General features: G+C 31.3%; 2 protein-coding genes across 3 annotated transcripts in view; one reads left to right on the forward strand and one right to left on the reverse strand.

Annotated features, from left to right (window-relative positions):
• Nucleotides 1-19,644, forward strand: part of LOC145292378 (DNA oxidative demethylase ALKBH2-like) — a 130,885-nt gene extending 111,241 nt beyond the window's left edge. Inside the window, exon 5 of the mRNA XM_080138709.1 lies at nt 19,510-19,644. Coding sequence (XP_079994835.1) covers nt 19,510-19,527 — 18 coding nt within the window. The 3' untranslated portion in view covers nt 19,528-19,644. The remainder of the gene's footprint in view (nt 1-19,509) is intronic.
• LOC145292343 (BICD family-like cargo adapter 1) overlaps nt 1-20,498 on the reverse strand; it is a 371,843-nt gene that overhangs the window by 70,749 nt on the left and 280,596 nt on the right. The gene's annotated exons all lie outside the window — the stretch shown is intronic.

Genomic DNA, 20,498 nt, shown 5'->3' on the forward strand with positions numbered 1-20,498 from the left:
CAGAGGCGACAGATTTTCACGAGATCGGTATCATTTTGTAAGCTCAACCCTTCGGAAGATAAATATTGAAAAATTGGCTAAAAGCATTAACTCCTTCACCCTCAACTGGGCACTTTTCTACAGGGAGGGGTCGCTTTTTTCGCTGATATTTTCGAAAGTCATCTCCTCTTTTCGATTGACTAGCCTTAATTTAAACATTTGTCACTTCCAGTTTGGCGATGGACACAACAGCAAAGATGTCACTTTTTTTTTTTCATGTTCCTTTCCTTCTTCGCAGTACGGGTTCGAGCCTGCCTGCATACTAATTTTTTTTTTTTTTGCTCAACACACACGGGCAATACCGGGCACCCAGGCTAGTTTATATATATATAATATACAAATAAATACACTGTATTATTTGGCTTATTCAGACTACTGTTCTCATCTTGAGTGTTATTCACACAACGTTTCGGCCGATGTAATCTCCAACCTTCTTCAGGTGTATCTTGTTGAACTCTGGAATCTTTTTGCAAGGATTCATGGAGCAATAAATGAAGTAGAAAGTAAAATTTTCTGATGTAAGCTTTTGCGAGAAAGAAATCTTCTATCAGCTTCTTTTCTCTATTTTTTTAATATACTATTTTAGATATGCTAACTCATTTGTACACATTTTTTTATGTTTCTGAATTTTTGAGATGAGGATTGATAAGCCATATTATCTGGATTGTTTGGACTACTTTTCTCATCTGGAGTGTTATTCTGACAACGTTTCAACCAGTGTCAGGTTCGATTCGCAGAGCAGGCGATACTAAGAATTGTGAATTGCTTAAGATTTATACCCAATCATGGCTGATGTAATGAGAGCATGATATCTCTATGGATTAAATAAAGTGTTACATTTGAAATTCCATGCAAATTTCATCGTTCGACAGAAATATTCCCCAATTCAACAACATACACCTGAAAAAAGTTAGAGATTACAGCGATCAAAACGTTGACAGAATAACAATCAAAATACGAATAATAGTCCGACATAATTCAAATAATACATATTACTCAATCTTGTGCATAGATACAGAGACATAAGTACAGATCTATGGTATTTAAAGTCATTATTTAAAAAATTACAAGTTAATAACACTTTCAATAATATTAAAAAATAACTCAAGAAAAAAGAAACAAAAAAAGTGGTAGTGAATTTTTGAGTTTCGCTTTTTATACGATTGACCACATGTTAAGTCAACCAATCGTTGAGTATCTTATTGTCATGTGATCAAAACTCCCCATATTAGAAATAAAAGCAGTCTCAATATAATCTTACTTGCCAAAAAATGGATGAAAGTTATTGGTAGATGTAGAACAGTTGAAGTAGCAAGGTCAGTTGACGAAGGAATGCCAAAGAAACCATGGGAGGAAGTGATAAGGAAGGATTTGACAGAAAGATAAATAGAAACTTATGAAGAGATGGATTCTTTCTCGTGTTAATTGCTGGTGATCTAGGGATTGAATACTAAGCTATAGAGTCACAGTTTGAATCCTTTGATTGGCATTTATTAGCATCTCCTACACTGAAGATTGCATTAGAGTAAAACACTAGTGTTTGTAGGTAGTAATAATAATAATAAATATTTAAAATAAATATGTATATGTATATATATATATATATATATATATATATATATATATATATATCCGTCTCGTCACACAAAAGTTATTGAGTAAAAAACTACTGGATTTTGATTTCAAGTATTTAGGAAAATTTAGAAAGCAAATCTATTTCCATAATTTTCTTTCTGTTTTCTATATTATATGTTTTTTCTTTTTTAACAACTTTTCAATTTTCTTTTTCTTTCTTTTATTTTTTTTTTTTTACTTCAATTCAAGCGTTATTTTATATGAATATGGATATTAGTACGACATTGGCAAAGGATATTTTTTTTCCGCAATTTTTGACAAAGGGTGTACATTTTTATAGTATAAATCTTAGATAAGACTCGGACCATTTAAATGAATTGACTGAAATATTGTGATAACATAAGAAGAATGAGGTTAATGATGTAAAGAACTCTTGGAACAGTGACAAGATGGCTTTTCTTTTACTGAAGAAATATGTCTAAATAACTTTCAGGATACTCAGTAAACCCAGCACCTCAATATTTCTATGCTACAGACTTCTTACGAGTCTATAAAGATAGATGTAGGCTTTTCTTTCAAGCACCGTGTTAAGGTCGTTCCACGTGGTTAAAGAGAAACGTGGAAACCACCCTGGCAGAAAAAACAAAACTTTAAACCATAATTTTGTGTAATAAAAAGAAGCAGGAGAAATAAATAATTTCACAGATAATATTAGCTCTTCTACTACAACTGTGAATGTCACGAAGAAGGTGAGCAGGAAAACGAAAATAAATGTTCACAAGATTGCATGTTTGTGTTGTTTTGGATATGTTAAGAAACAGCGGCAGCAGAAACACTTGCTCATGAAAATTAGAATGCTTCAGGCAGTCTCTATTTACTTGCCTCTTCACGAGGGCAGAGTTAGGCACAAGGTCGGTCGTCTTTAATGCAAAGAAAATCCAGCTCTCCAGAAAGGGGAACTCTGAATTGAGACAAAAATTAATATAACCTCAATCTAGAAAGATTTATTCTTCACTGACAGAGAACAGAATAGATACTACAGTATGCATTATTTACTCACTGATATGTCCTGCAAAAAGGATATATTCGTTTGAAGTAGCTGAGTGGACTTGGCTACAGTATTTGAGTAATAATCTGGTAAGTCACCTTACTGAACGAGTGTTTGTGGTCGGAGGTGGTATAACCGTAGCGTGAAACTTCAGCGTACTTTTCAACATCTGTCCTACGTGGCTCTACCAATTGATTGATATTTTTTTTTCACAAAGGAATCACCACTTATCAAGGCTCAGAAGCCACTCGAGGATAGAGGGTTAAAGAGTGTACAGTGGTCAAAAGGACAATATCATAGTAACCGTTAGAAGTGTAAATTTGGTAAATTGGATTACTTAAGGCGAATGGCTCATCAAGAACTTGTTTACATTGGACTTGAAGACAGCCATATTATAGTCAGCTGGAAAGCAGGTAAACGGAAGAGAGTTCCACACGTGTGCAGTTCTTAGAAAGAAGCTTTGTTCATGGAATATACGTTTAGATTTAAGCACAGATAAAGAGTGGGGGAAATTATTGATAGTGTTTACAGCTAAACGAGTGTTTCTTGTGAATGTTTGGCGAGGGGGGACTATAGATTGGAGCTCAGACGAGCACTTGCCATGAAAATAATGATAAAACAGAGACAGGCTCGCAACGTCTCTTCTGTGAGAAAAGGGCATCCCCCACTAGGCTATGAAGTCTATTCTGAACTCTGTCAAGGCAGGATAAGGTCTTCCTAGCAGCTCCTGCCTAGATGTGACAACAATACTCCATCCTTGAATGTACTTGGCTCTTATAAAGGTAGAGAATTGCTTCAGCTGGTAGATATCTACTGGATCGATAGAAGGATCCCATCATTTTTCCAGCGACCTTGGCAATGGATTTGATGAACCTATTCCATTTTAGATCAGGTGTAAAAGTCAAGCCCAGAAGCTTGTCAAAACATGGAGCCTCCCCAAGACGAGAGCCATTCATTTCAATTGATGCCAGAGGGGGATCAGAACGTTGATGATGCAAAGATAGAAGCTTGGTTTTAAATGCATTAAAAGTAACCAGCCACTTTTTCCCCCATTGTACCACATGCTCAAGATCCAAGGAGAGAGAATCAGAGAGAACTTAGTCGTTTATGATCTTTGATGTGTTGCTATAGATGGTAGTGTCTATGAATGATCTAAAGATTTGATTTGGAAGATCATTAATATAGATTAGAAAAAGAGTTGAACCCAGAATGGACCCCTGAGAGACTCCAACATTAATACTGAGAGCTTCTGATTTCTGCCCATCAACCACTACTCTTATGAACCTATCAGAGAGAAATGATTTAATAATTGAAAAGATATTTCCAGCTATGGCATAGCTGGAGATCTTGTGAAGTAGACCTTTATGTCATACCCTATCAAAGGCCTTTGATATGTCAAGAGCAATTGCCCTAGAAAGGTAGCCTCTGTCGAGAGATTCGCAATAAATAACCGTAGCACATTTGCTGTAGATTTAGCAGAACAGAAAACATATTGTGTTCACTAAGAAGGTTATTTTTGCTGAGGTGGTTGACTATTTCTCTATTTAACACAGATTCAAGCAACTTACTCATAACGCACAGGAGACATAGGTCTGTACTGAGAGGGAGATAATCGATCACCTGAATTCTTAAATACAAGGCATACTGATGAGATTTTCCAGGGTGTTGGGAAGCTACCCTAATAGGTTATTACCTCAAACAGCTTACCCTTGGAATTTTCTCTTTATTCACTGTTTCCCTGACTGTACCAACATGCAGAAACTTAAATGTAATGTGAACAAACATCTTGATTCATAACTCTCTATTTAGGATGCCCCTATAAATCTGACCCCTAATTCACAGTAGCCCCTAATTTATCAGTTGCAGTGTGCCTTGTTTAGGGGTGAATTGAAATAATAAAAAAGGGCGCATTTAATGTAAGTATAATTACATCTCAATATGTGCATTTCTTATTGTGATTAGAATGATGGTATTCTGCGTTTAGCATTCATTTCTGAAATAACATCTCTGTGTACTATTTACATATGGCACGTATCTTAACCTTTTTTGTTCATCTATTACAAACTGTAACAACTGTATATGTTATTGAATCTAAAATGTTTCTATTTTTCTTTTTCAACACCATTGATAACCACACATGAATAGAGAATTGATCGTTCCTGATCACGTGGTCAACTAAAGTGATAAAATAGAAATATCAAATATCCATATTTTACACCTACTATAATTAGATTAGCACTGACATCGCAAATACTCAACTGTTTATGTTAAGCTTCTTAAAGTTTTAATATTGTCAGACTATTTTGTAAAAAAAAAAAAAATAAATAAATAAATAACTCCACTCTCATGCTCTATATAAAAGAAATAGAAAACTGGCAAATTTCAAGAGAACTTTATAAAATGTCTAAAAAATATTGAAAAAAAAAAAAAAAAAAAAAAAAAAAAAAAAAAAAAAAAGAAGTTTTTTTTTTTTTGTTTTTTTTTATACCAGAGAGCTCATTGTTCAAATTCCTTGGACCAAATAAAATTCCAATGAGATCGAAAGCATTTCTCCTTTTTCCTTTACTTCAATTATGAAAGCAATGGGGGTGCATAAATTAATGTTAACATTTAATGCTACTAAGCCTAAGCTTCTTTACTTGAACAATTACAAGAAACCTTCTCGACTATCGATTGCCATGATAAATAATACCCTACCTAAGAACTCTTAGTTCAAACTCTTCAACTTAACATTTACAGGCAACATAAACTGGAACAAATACATTGAAGACATTACTAAGACTGTTGGAAAGAAGGTGTGCTCTCTCTACTGTGCTAGAAAACTACTCACACTTGCCAATATCTTGTATCTCTATAAAACCACCATTCACCTATGCATGGAGTATTGTTGCCATATATGAGCTGGTACTATTAACCAAGCTTCAACCTCCATTCCATCGCTGCAATGCTGCATCTCTGTGTCTGTTTTACAAGTACTTTAATCGAATGGTCTCTAACGAATTCCTAGCACTTGTACCCCATCAACGTAAATACCCCAACTAACCTGACAAACAGCAGATCACACCCCTTCACTATAGATGTTCCAAATGTAAAAAACCGTCTACTCTAATGTTTTTTTTTTCCTCTCGAACAGTTAGACTTTGGAATTTCCTCCCTGTTTCCTGCTTTCCTGACTGTACTGACATGCATAAGTTTAAATATAATGCAAGCAGACATTTAGCTGCTCACATACCTATATAGTTATCATGCATAGTAACTCCTTACATCCAAGTGGCAATATACATTGTTTGGGATGAATAAGAGTTAAAAATATAATTAAAAAAACCCAAAAAAACTACTAGTATTTGAACTTGGTCCACCCAGGTCCATTTCACTTCTGACGTATAAGCATAACAGAATATAAGGGATTAGCTCTGTATAGTCTTACAATCACTGGTATGCTCTGTATTGAATAGTTTAATTGTTATAAAGCTTTTACTAGTGTGAATTTGCTTCAAAGGCAAATGGACAAAATTAGCATAGCTCTCCCCTCTCCCACTTTCCAAATATGTGTCATTTGTGAGGATATACTCTGTTCAGGTTTCTGTGGGTAGCTGAGAAAATAGGTCATCAGACGCATACGAAATGGGTTGTGTATACATATTCATGGATATCATACGTACATTTTATTTTACATCACTTATAATCTATCCTGTCTTTAATATATTAACATTTTAAATAGTGTTGGGACGATTAATTGAAATCGGAATTGGGAATCAGAATCAATATTGAAATTTTTTGGAGTATAGGAATCAAAAAAATGTGTGACTATTTTCTGATGCCAAAAAAATGTTTTAATTATTATTTAATTTTTGTTTGAAATTTATTTTTCCATTGCTGTTACTAATGACAAAATGATAAATATGTATTGATTTTAAACTACCAGTAAGATTAAAATCTATAGATCACCCCCCTCCTTCACCACAAGTGTATTCTTATGTTTGCAAAGATACATGCATACATTACATGTTTTTTATAGTAATTTAAAAATTAAAAAAACAATCAACAACTCTATGATTAAATATTTAGAGATTTAAAAAAAAAAAAAAAAAAAAAACCCAACAGAATCAGTAATTGTAATAGAATCGAGAATTTAGAACAGAATTGGTAATTGTATTGAAATCAGGAAAATATTGGAATCGCCTCATCACTAATTTTCAATAAACTATTTTGTAACAAAAATTTCATTGAAAAAGATTATTTTTTTTATGTGCAACTTATCATATCAAAATGTCATTATAAAATTATTTCTAAATGATTGCATTTTTTGTATTATTCGCACTACTGTTCTCCTCTTGAGTGTTATTTGCACAACATATGGGTCGATGTAACCTCCGGCCTTCTTCAGGTGTATCTTATTAAATAACACTCAAGATGCGAACAGTAGTACAAATAATCCAAATTATCAATCTTCATCTAAAAATTCAGAAACATGATTAAGTTTTTGTTTTTTAGAAAAAATTAGCAACATTAAAAAAAATTCAAAATTCTATGTCTAAATTAAAAACTGAAATGCTTTAATGTCATCCCAGATGTAATTTAAGCACAAGTTCAACATGGGAAGTGTTCACTGATGCTTTCTACTGTACTTCTAAAAAACAAGATTTGGTGCTTGTCCAGAATTGAGCCGAATTAAAGAATAAAAATATAGAAAAATCTTTGTAATGTATGTACTCATCACAGAATGGAAATATCATATTCCAAAAATCACATGAATCGATCAACTATTTTTTTTTTTAACTAAGAAAATCAAATTTTATGAGGAAGCAAGATGAATCTGCCATGTTTTTAGAATGTTTTAGAAATTAAGGGAGACAACTCAATTTGACTACCGAGAGTTTTATTTGTTTTAATCAGCCTTGTAATAGCTGTGAAATATTGATTGCTAAAAATCGTAAAATTTTATTTTCCTAGTTAAAAAAAAAAACGTATTAAAGATTTTTCTGCATTTTTTAAAAAAATTATGTTGAATTCTGGACAAGAACCCAAGATTTAGCTCCCTTAACAACCTAAATTGATATGATATTTATGCCTCTCAAAAGCCAGTCTCTGATTCACGTTCTGATAGGTGGTACTAAAATTAAAGGGAAGCGTTGCATATCCTGGAATAGGATCTGACTTTTAATCTAGTTTGAATTGTTTTTTCTCTATGTTTGGCAATATGTCTTCAGCTAGTTTATTAATAAAATAGCTAATTTAGCTTTATTCCCATTCAATATTTACGATTAACAATCTATATACTATTAAAATTTTTTAGGTGTTTTTTGAGTTTGCCTGTTCAAACACAAATAGAAAAACAAGATTGGTTGACAAAAATGGAATAGGCAGAGTACACATTACTAAGATTTTGTGATGTCAATAACCGAGTTTGCATCTCATATAAATCTAAAAGATTTTTTTCAACTGGATACATGTTTTATACTTTTAAAGAAAATAACATAACCTAAAATAAATAATTTTTTTTTTTTAATTACATATTTTTTAAGTGATATTTTTTGTTTTCAATAATCTGCAATAACATAGACATTAAAAGTATTCCGCATTAGTTCAAAGTGAATTATTTTTTTTACCACAAAAAAAAAAAATAATAATTTCTAATTTTTTTTTAGAAAAAAAAAATTTACTTTGAACTAAGAAAGAAAAAAATAATTTCTAATGTTCTTCTTTGCTAATAAAAACAATACATAAACAGATTCATCTTATACAAATACTAATATCTTTTTTCACAAAATTTCACAAATATATTTCTTTATACCAGCTATATAGCAGAGAGTCTCTTCCGACAGACAGGACCTCATATTCCCAAATGGTCACTTATTCAGTACTGACCAGGTTCAACATTGCTTAACTTTGGTTAACAAGATCACTCATTCATACTGGTTCTCATTAGATCAAAGTTGAGCGACATTAAGCCTAGCTAGTACTAAATAGATGACCATTTGGAAATACCAAGTGCTGTATGTGGAAGGAATTTCTTTTTTTGTCAACATTGTTTTGAATCGTTTTTGATTTTTTAATGCTACTGAATTCAAGCAATGCCAGTTCAGAAGATGTGCTGTTGGTGATTGCGCAACTCTTGCTTCACAAAAGACTCCACATGCAAGCACCTTTACAGGGGTTATTCATTGTTTCTGGAAACTGAATGGAGGCCTACTACTAGCTATGAAGTGGTAGGAGCTAGATAAAGATGGAACTTGACATACCCAGGTAATGTACCAACACCACTCAAGAAGCGGGTATAAACTAGTAGATAGTAAAATATTAAAAGCAATTAATTACGAACAAACAATTCTGGTGTGTTTCTGAATTTTTGTAGATGAGGATTGATAATCTATATTATTTGGATTATCCAAACTACTGTTCTCATCTTAAGTGTTATTATTCTTACAAGGTTTATTCACATGTATCTTGCTGAACGTGAAAATTTTTCTATCAAACTCAAGAATCTGCACTTAATTTCAAGCAAAACCGTTTATTTAATCCACAGGTGTAACATACTTGGGAACCAATGGCATAACGGATAAAATACTAAGTAAAAAATCCAGTTCTAAGTGACATGCTTCTGTAGGTCAAAAGTTCAATCCTCAGTGTGGGTGATACTAAAAATGCTATTGTGAATTATTTAAGACTAACGGGGGTGCCCGGTGTTGCCTAGGTGTTTGAAAAAAAAAACTGTTACTAGGCAGGCAGGCTCGAACCTGTGACACAAAGGCGAAAAAGAAGAAAGTGAAAGAAAAGCTGAGATCTTACCACTACGCTAAGACATGAGAAGAAGTGAAAAGCGTTCAAATTTAACAATTAAGAAGTTGACTTGAAGTGAATAAGTTAAGAATCACGCAGGCGCAGAAATGAAGGTTGTCTGCGGGCCAGTTTCTGCTTCCTAACGATGTTGGAAAAAACCAGCTCCTTCCAAAAAGGAGGAGCTCTCCAAATGAATAGCAATTGTTTGATATGAAGGGTTTTCCCAACATTGATCAAAGCTAATTGCCTTTCTGGAAGTTCTGGCCGGAAAGCCGGCGGACTGATTCGATTCAATTAGTTTCGCTTTATTTATACGAAAAACAAGTGAAAGGACGGAATAGCGTGAATTTTATAAAAGTTGATCAAAATTAATGTAGAGATGACATCCGTTTGCAAATCGTAGATATTATAATCTAGGGAGTATTCTCTATCTGTATAAAAGCCAAGTACGTCCAAGGATGGAATACTGCTGCCACATCTGGGCAGGAGCTGCTAAAAATAGCCTATCCTGCCTTGACAGAGTACAAAATAGACTTTGTGGTTTGGTGGGGGATGCCCTTTTCTCTTCCTTGCAGCCTCTCTCCTACAGAAGAGACGTTGCGAGCCTGTCTTTGTTTTATCGTTATTTCCGTGGCAAGTGCTCGTCTGAGCTCCAATCTCTCGTCCCCCCCTCGCCAATCTTTCATGAGAAACACCCGTCTGGCTGAAACTACTGTCAATAATTTTCCCCACTCTTTATCTGTGCCTAAATCCAAATGTAGATTCCATGAGCAGAGCTTCTTTTTCAGAAGTGCACGATTGTGGAACTCTCTTCCGTTCGCCTGTTTCCCACCTGACTACAACTTGGATTTCTTCAAATCTAACATAAACAAGTTTCTGACAAACCGCCCCCTTAAGTAAGACTATCAAATCTCCAATACTAATGATTACTACAATACTATCTCATTGATTACTGTATACGCAATAACCCTTATCCCTGAGTAGCCTCTGGGCCTTGATAAGTGGTGACTCCCATGTAAAAAAAAAAAAAAAAAAAGTATATAAAAATTTTTACAAAATAGTAACCCTCTCAAGTCCCCCCACCCCTGAATAAGCCTTTCTTGGACATACACAAATGCGCGCAGCCGTTTTGCCTTTTATATCTATAGATTTCTATCCAGAAGAAATTGACAGAACAAAAGCATGCAACCCCCTGTGAATTAAATAAAGGATACCGTTCAAAATTCCGTGCAGATTCCCAAGTTTGACAGTTTCCGAGTTCGACAAGATACACCTGAAGAAGGTCGGAGGTTACATTGACAGAAACATTGTGAAAATATTACTCAGGATGAGAGCAGTGGTCTGAAGGATCCAAAAAATATGATACAGTTATTTAAGCTCAGCAGATAAATCATGTAACAAGTCATTATGAATAACAAAATAGAAATGATCAAATATATCATTAAAAGATTAAAGAATCACACGTGAGAAATAACAAAGGCTGGTGGTTATTCTAACTAGGTAAGGAGTCAACTAAAGGGATTTTACATAATTTAAGTTGGTACAAGTCCATAACTCTGCCTCCCATGAAAAAACGAAAAATAGCAAAAAGAAAGAAAAATCTTTACGGTGATGAAAAAATATATATTGTACTCCAAAAATCATGTAAATTGATCAAGTAGTTTTATTTTAAAAAACGAAAATCAAATTTTACGGATAAACAATGATTGATGACATCTTGATGCCATTTTGCAGAACAAGCGAGATAATTCCAAATAATTCAAACTTTTGTAAGATTTTAGAAAACCATTCTTAACATGGGGAAGAGAGCATTGGAAAAACTCAAATGATTTTCTTTCTAAAAATAAAAGTATTTGATCAATTTATATGACTTTTGGTGTATGATATTTTCTTTTTGTCACAGATATGTACATCATAAAGATTTTTCTTTGCTTTTTTTTTCTTGGTGGGAGAGTTAAGTTCTAGCACCTTAAAATCTACCAGTAAAGTTCTTGGAGAACTCTAGAAAATGTTTAATTTCATATTAGCATGCAAAACGGTATCTTATTTATTTTTGAACAGTTGAGTACTTGGTGATGTCTATGCTATTCAAATGATAACAGGGAGATAGAAATATCTAACAGGTACGGCTACATCAACTACAGGGCAGAGGTTGCAGAAGAAGAGCCAATATTACCTGTGAAATTCTCTCCCTTTTCTTCTTGCTGGTTGGTTTTGAGCTTAACAAAACTATGGCTGAAGAATGCCTTTCTTCCAGGGTCGCTTTTACATCTCCCTCTCTCTCTTCTCTGCCCATGTAGAGTGAACCAAACAGGATGGTGGTTCAAAGAAAAACTCAACCATATATCATATTTCCAAATCCAATAAGTGTCTTTCTGAACCCATAAGAAAGCCATGTGTATAAAGATATTGTGATGTTTGGTTTAGTATGCAGGCAACCTTATCATATTTATATAGTCTTTTCCAGTGAAGTAATTGCAAAAAAGTATGAGTGTATTTTTTTTGTCATCATTTCTAGAACTGTTCAGACTATTCATTTCAGAATTTTTTAGATGAGGATTTGTAATTTGTATTATTCAGATTATTCAGACTACTGATCTCATTTGTGATGTTGTTCAGATTATTGCCTTTGATTTTGTTGCAGATTTTTTTTTTTTTAGATGTGGATAGATAAGGTGGATTATCAATTTGGATTATTCGAATTGGATATTGTTCTCACATTTCATCCGATGTAACCTCTGACCTTCTTCAAATGCAGTGTATTCAAAAATCTTCATGTCAAAATCGATAACCTATACAAAATTTCAGACTGTACCCATCATTTAATCCAGGAGGATAGATTGTTCTTGTTTCACCAGCCATGCTTGGGAAGAATTCTTAAATAATTAGTAATAACTATTTTATTCTTAGTATCGCCTGTAGTGAGGATTGAACCTTCAACCTCCAGAAGACTTACTCAGAAAAATTATACTTAACAACTTTATCCATTATGCCATATTTTCATGTTTTTGTTGCTTCTATAATATTACAGCAGATTGTTTATGAATGTTAATAGGTGTAAAATGTTTATGAAATTTGTGGCTAAAAAAAAAAGTTTTTTTTAATGAAGTTCTTTTGTTTTTCATCAGGAAATTTCCATTGTTAATATATGGAAAGATATTTGTGATATTAAAGCGATTGACTCCCAAAATGCCAATTTTTATCAATTAGTTTTATCTGTTTTATAAGGTGAATTAATTTTTGTCACTACTTGGAAAATCAGGCAAAACTAGTCAATAAAATTTGGTAGCTATTTTGGGAGCCAACCGCTTCAATAGAAGCAAAATGTTGAAAAGATGGTTTACAAAAAAAACTGAGAAAGCTTTGTAAAGATGGATCAGCTGAACAAATGATTAAGAATAACATTAGTAGACAACTGGGTAATCACGCAGTATAGTTAACAGTCAAGAAATAAAAAAAAGAAAAAATACAATTTGAAACAATTGCATTAAAATTTAATTTTATACTGACCAACGTTAATTTCAAAACTAGATTTTGGGCAAAACTTTTTTTTGTTTACATAAGAATCAAATTGGCTGCCTCCCCCTCTATTACTGAGGTGCTTTATTCATTTAAAATATATAGTGAAAAAAAAATGACTTGCCCGACTAACCCTAAGTCTGAGTCGCAAGCCACCCCGGATTTAGTAAAAAGAAAATGACAACTAGCATTATTTTTTGAGCCTAAAATGGTCTGAAGTAAGGCGACCATCCTCCCTCTCAATGCCATTTTTGTTTTTCTTTGCGTTTCGGTAAATCAAGTTTATGATAACAAATTCAAAGATAAGAAATCTGGTAAGTGTTAAAATTGTAGCCAGAGCAGAATGCAAAGAAAAAAATCTATATAGGCATTAAAAATGGTTTTATGCAGTTATATTTATGAAATATTAATAGACGAGGAATTATTTTAAGTTAAAATCCATTTAGTACTACACATGTCACTTGCAAAAAAAAATATACCTGAAATGTGCCAATATTATATGAATAAGCAAAATCAAAACAAGATGGTGACTGAATTTGACCTGATGTCGTGTGATTCCACTTATTCACCATAATGCTTACACATTTCAAGCATATTTTTTTTTCAAGTTACATGCATAATATTAAATGGATTGTAACTCAAAATGATCTCCCATTTATTAATATTTGATAAAAACAACAGCATAAATCCATTCTTAATGTCTATATTAAAGTTTTTCTCACATTCTCTTCTGGCTGTAATAAATCTTACAATCAGTTCTTACACTTCCACTGTTAACTATACTGCAAGATTACCAACAACTGATTGCAATGATAGTGACTCATTTCAAAATGACGCTGATATTCTGAACAATTCCAGGAATGTTGATTCATCTTAGAATTGTAGAAATTTACAGAATTTATTTTTCTATACATTATAGTAAATACAAGAAAAAGAAACAATTAGTCGAAACAATACTTAAAATAATAAAAATCCAACATTACAAGAAGTTTTTAGCATTAAAAAAAACAAAAAACTCAACACAAAAAAATTAGAATAAGAAAAATCAGAACACTATTTGGTTTGTTTTGTTTTATGGCATATCAACCCTTTTCGGATTATTTAATGCCAAATCCAGTCATTTGGGGAAAAAAAACAAAGTTCTTATGCTTCAAGTTTTTTTACGTCTTTGATTATTTATTCATGGTCTTTGGTTTGGTTGTTTTATAGAGGAAAATTGTTGTTTTTAGTTTTAGATTTTGCAGAACATGATTGAATTTTGCAAAGGAAAAGGGGGGAAAAAACAATAACAGCAATGTTTTAGCATTTCTAGTCAGGAAGTCAGTGTAGCACCAGGACAATATATTTACACATTATATGACACATAAAAAAAATAAAATAAAAGATTGGTTTGATTGTTTTGTCTTATGGCATATCAACTCTTTTCGGATTATTTAATGCTAAATCCAATCATTTTGGAAAAAAAAAAATTGATTACAAATACAATAATTTTATATAATAATAATCTTAAAAACTACTAAATAAAAAATATAAAAAAAAACAATAACTATTTGTTTTTCACTGGTTTATCCAATAAAAAAAGTTACATTTTTCAAAAGTAATGCTAAACTTTTGTTCTTTATTTATTGGAATTTACATTCATATTACTGGCATTCACTTGGTGTTGCCCATGTGAAGATATATTATGGATCATTAGGTTTTTATAGAAAAAAATATTTTCAAATATCATCAGGTTTACAATTTTTGAAAAACAAAACAAAAACACATTAAAATAACATTTGTAATATGTAAGGTAATAAAAAAAATACTAGTGTAGTGGTGTTACAAAACAAAACCAAAAAAACAAAAAATTAAAAAACAAAACAAAAATGGTTTCTTGGCAAATTGATTTAACCAATCAAAATGAGTTTAAATTATTTTAAATCTTAAAAAGAACTATTTAATTATTTAGCCAAATTTTTTTAAATACATTCTTCACTGAGATGTAATTTATTTGGTTATAGTAATATATTAGAATGTAAAGAAACAAATTTCGTTTTTAAAAATAGATTTTCTTCATTTCGTAAAATAAAATAAATGGTTGTAGTCAGCTTAAGTCTTCCTGTATTTTCCGCATAACTGTTACTGGAACTGGTGACGACTCAAAATAGTCCCTTCACTTATTTTGTTATTCAATAATTGTATTTTGAAGCGATTTATTGAGATAAAATATAAAAAGCACATTTTTTAAAACTATGCAAATAAAAATAACAAAATTAGTCTTTATTTGCACTTTTAATAAAAAAAATTAGAAAAATGAAAGTGTTTTTTGTTTATGAAATTATAAAAATCACAAAATTAGTCTTTATTTACACTTTTTAAGTTATTTTATGAGGTTTGTATAAATCAAACATCATAAAAATTGTATTAAAAAAAAATTGACAAAAAGTGTTTTAAAAAATTCTTAATAAAAAAATAATTGCAAAAACTGTTTTTAATAATTCTTCATAAAAAAAGATCAGAAAAAGGTGTTTTCGATAAAACATAAAAAAAAGAGAATACATGCACAGAGAAGATGTAGATGTAAGAAAAAAGCAAAAAAAAAAAGGGACTATTTTGATTCATCACCTGTTCCAGTTTCAGTCATATGGAAAATACAGGAAGACTTTAGTTGACTATAACTATTTATTTTATTTTATTTTATGAAACAAAGAAAATCTATTTTTAAAAACACGGCATTTTTTCAGCTATTTTATAGTCATAACCAATAATTTCTCCTAGTGATCCAGATAGAATAGAAGGAAAATTTCAATGGTATCATTAAATTTCTTGAAAAAATTAATCCTTATTAAAATTGATTTGAATGCTTTAAATTAAAAATTGTAAACATATCGATTTTTATAAAAACACAAGCAAAATAAAACAGCAACCTTCAAATGGGCTTAATTTAAAATGTTATTACACTAAAAAAGCAAACACAAAACTGACATTCAATCAACCATTTTCACTACTACGGTTAAAATTGGTTAATGGTTGACTGGATTATGACAAGTTCTAGACAGTTGTCTCACACAAAACATTCCTTTTATGACTGAAAGAGCTCGCAACTATTGGAGTCAAAATGTGCACTCTTATGCACATATTTGCAAACAATCATTTTGTATATAGATACCAAATTTACAATTGTTTAGAAAAAAATTGTATATTAAACAGAAAATCGAAATAGTTCACTATCTTTTACTGCTTGCATAGTATTTTTTATTATTTGCCTAAATAAAATTGTTTAATCCATATACACAGTTGTTGTTATTTATTTTCAAAAGATACTGTTGCTCTAATTACACTTTGTGCACCTATCTTCAGGTATAGTTCTTTTTTCTTGTGCAAGAGCTTAACTTTATTTTGGGGATAAAAATTCCCATATTATTGCAACCATAGATTTGAAGTGGCTGGTTTGAAGAGAGAAACAAAGTATTTAATTAGGAAGTTAAAATTACCGGATGTTGAAACTAATATATTTTAAAATTTTACAGAAGGTCAGAAAAACATTAGAAGAGGGCAAGTTTATGGTCGAAAAAATATTTGATTCTCTTCAGCTTTTATTTATATCTGTTCTTTCTGGAAAAATCCTAATTTTTTCGGGAAGAACAAATAAAAATAGAATCTGAAGAGTATTCAATATTTTTCGACCATAAACTGATTACCTATTATCGGATTTGAAACTGACGGTACCAATGTTTTTCTTATCTTCTGTAAAATTTTAAAAATAAATATGCTCTTATAATTGAATTTTTTCTTTATAATCGAGAACTTTGCTGGGGTTCTTTCCTTCAAACACTACACAATTATATATATATATATATATATATATATATATATATATATATATATATATATATCAGGATAATGAAATGAATTAGCTCACAGATTAATGAATCTTGTAGTTTCAAGTCTTACAAAATACTTTTGGGAAGTAATTTTTTTTATATAAAACAATCCCAGTCAAATAAAATTCCTCAATATGCTAGATATACCTCTGAATGAAATTTAAATATAAAAACTTTAAATTATATATATATATATATATATAATCTGTGACATTACTATTGCTAATACTACATAATCATCTGTTTAACTGTTTGACATATGGTATAATCATGTTGACACACCACTTCTCATCAGATCACTGAAGTTAAGCAACATTGAGCCTGGTTAGTACCAGATGGGTGACCATTTGAGAATTCTAGTTGCTGTATGTGCTTTCCGCTTATCTCGGCATTGTTTCCAGTCGTCCTGAACCTCCACTTGCCACTGGTATTCAACAATGTCAACTCAGGAGAGGTGTGGTTGGAAATTGCACAACTCTTGCCACAAAAATTTCACGCGCAGGCACCCTTACAGTGGGTATCCATAGTCTGTCAAGACTAAAGGAAGCCTCTTGACATACTGGCATGTGTTGAATGGCTTTTAGAAATTGACTTTCAAACTAACCTATTTTGGCCAGGTCTTTATTTATCTCTCTTTCTGTCAGATTCTCACATTTTTTTCTTTGACCTTTACCTATTTCCTCAATTGTTCTACGTCTTCTAACCCAAGAAGATATATACAGGGTGTCCACAAAATCTGGCTGAATTATGTAGTCAAACTTTGTTGACACCCTGTAGATTATGCAGCCAGACTTTGTGGACACCCTATATATATATATATATATATATATATATATATATATATATATATATATATTTCAAGAATTATATAATTTTATACTAATTTATACTTAAAAGCAAGCTATCAAATTTAAAATTGTTTAGAAAAAAAAAATTGTATATTAAACAGAACATCGAAGTAGTTCAGCATAAAATATATAGGTCCTACTCATCAGAATCCCAGATCAAAAAATTAAACAGAAAACTGAGGTTCGTCAACGGCAAGGAATAAGATCCAAACAACAGATTGACAAACTCATTCATAATTCACCTTAAAAGATGATGTAATAATAGTTTTGGAAACATGTTTAAAAGGACAAAAGAAAACATCCAGGATGCAATTAAAAATGTCAAACAAACACCAAAAAATATAAATCTGAAGAGAAAATTTTTTTTTAATATCAAATATTTGTTGATTATTGTTGCCATTGTCACTACAGATAATATAACAATCTACTTATATATGAAATGGATTTTGTATGTGTGTGTGTGTGAGAGTTTCTTCTCCTAAAGACTCCAAAACAACCAAATCAATTTTTGTTTTTAATTTCACGCAAATATACTTTATATCTGAGAGTTGTTAGATAGGTTTTGTGTTGGAATGCCTCTGATAAATACGAAAATCAATAATCAAAAAATCCAATTTAAAAACGAACAATCCTATTTGGACCAAAGTTAACACCTTTAAACAGCCTAAAATCACAAGTGCATTTGAGAAGTTTTATCATCACAGAAGCAGAAGGGCCCGACATATAAAAGTAATTGTAGTTTCTTTAATAAGACAGATGCTCGTTTGAGATGAATGTTTCTGTTTAGAGCACAATTGAATCATGATACTTTTGTATTTTAAACTTTAATTCAAGCCATTATATAAAAATAATTTTATAAAATCAACAGTAGGTTCTCTACAGTGCAATGTAGGTTACAATGTATTGTGAACTAAGTCACTGTGAGGAGGCATGGAAAGTTTCTTCCTGGTGCACCATGGTGGGTCCACGACTAGAGCAGGTAATCAATTGATTTGATTAGAAAATGGACAATTTCACCAATTGCGATGACAATAAAAGTATTGAAAGTGTGGGACATTCGTTGATCCTCATTTAATCCCTGGCAGCATTGGGTCTCCCTGCTAGTATATTCATAAGCTTTATTTCATGCTAAATACTGAGCTTGTATTTTATAATTGAATTCGACACCTTTTTGTATCAATTTGATGAATATAAATGTAATTTATAATTTCATAATATCATATATATGCTTCACCATTTAAAAGGAAATTTTTGTTACATGTCACTTGAGGAAGAAAAAAAAAACAAAGGAAAAACACTTATCTTAAATACTTTACCCGGTTAAAGAAACACATTAAAATATTCTTGTTGAGTGTCTTTTAAAGAAAACAAAAAAGAATGTGTCTTAAATATTTCACAATTTTTTTAATATATAAACTTCATCACTTTAAAATGGAAAGTGATGGTAGTCAAGTGGTTAATGACATAAACTAATGACCTGGGTGTTCCATGCTCGAATCCAGTTCGTTTTACAAAAATCACTTTCATGGTTCCTTCCATAAGTACCTGGTGGCTTTTTAGAAAAAATCTGGCTACAAAAACATTTGGGAAATCAATGCCAACAATAGAATCTTGGATTCATACGATATGATGATGCTGATCATGTTAAAATCATCTTGTTGCTTGGAAAATTTGAAAGAAAAAAAACCCTATGATTTTTGGCTTAATTTTGAATGCTCTTTGTTGTTAGAATATGAGGTGATTTTTTTGGTATAAGAACTTTTGGTATAAGATTTAAGTTTACTTTTTTTTTTTTGTTTTACTTTTTTTCACATGGATTTTATTTCTTTTGCAGATTCAAGAAAAACTTTGAGAGTTTTGGTGATTAATAAAGATGGCTGACCAAGAAGCATGCTCCAGGATTGAACAGTGGTCTGTTATCAAGTTTTCGGTTGCTGAAGGGTGCAAACCAGTTGAAATTCATAAGAGAATGTCAACTGTGTACAGTGTCACATGCTTCAACCAAAAAGAATGTCTACAATGAGCTAAATTGTTTAAAGAAGGACGGAGTAGTGTTGAGGATGAAGACAAGCTTGGTAGGGCTAGAGAAGTGAGATTTCCTGAAGTGATAGAATCAGTAGTGACCTCACTCAGCCTGATTTTCAACTGTTTGGTCCCTTGAAAGTGTTCATGAGGGTCACAAAGTTTGAAAGTGACAATAAAGTCAAAAGTGTTGTGAGTGACTTGCTGAGATAGTCCAAAGATTTTTATGCTATGGAAGCTTGTACACAGATGGGAGACTAGGTTGTAAAATAATTTAAAAAAAAAAGCTTCTATCAGTCCTTATACTAAAATTTTCCTTATATATTGGAAGAGTGTAAAGAGTAAAATCAAGAAAAAAAGATTGAAAAATGAACCTGCTTAAGCCACTACTTTCATTGCTGAATTTACATGCCCACCTGATAAGAAATAAAAATTGGAAGAAATAACACGTGGGCTTAAAAAAAAAGAAAAAAAAAAAAGAGAAATTCTTGTATTTTTTATTGGCTGTAATTTTTGGAAAAACAAAAAGAAAATACACATATTTCTTGCATGTCGTGATTTTTTTGATTAAAAAAAAAAAATAACATTACAGTTTTAAAAGAAAATAATTTTTGGGTTTCTTTGCCTGTTGTGGCTAATTGATAAAAAATAAAACTTTTCAAAATTTACAAAAGGAAAAGATGTAAGCATAGGGATCACCTAAAAAGAAGAATATTCTGTTTTAAATATTCTGTAAGCCAAAGAAAACCTAACAGAATCTTTTTCATAAAGAAACAAAAAAAACAAAAAAAAAAATTAATT

This window comes from Euprymna scolopes, chromosome 2 (assembly GCF_053919585.1).
Source record: "Euprymna scolopes isolate OS-2025 chromosome 2, ASM5391958v1, whole genome shotgun sequence".
Classification (NCBI taxonomy): domain Eukaryota; kingdom Metazoa; phylum Mollusca; class Cephalopoda; order Sepiida; family Sepiolidae; genus Euprymna; species Euprymna scolopes.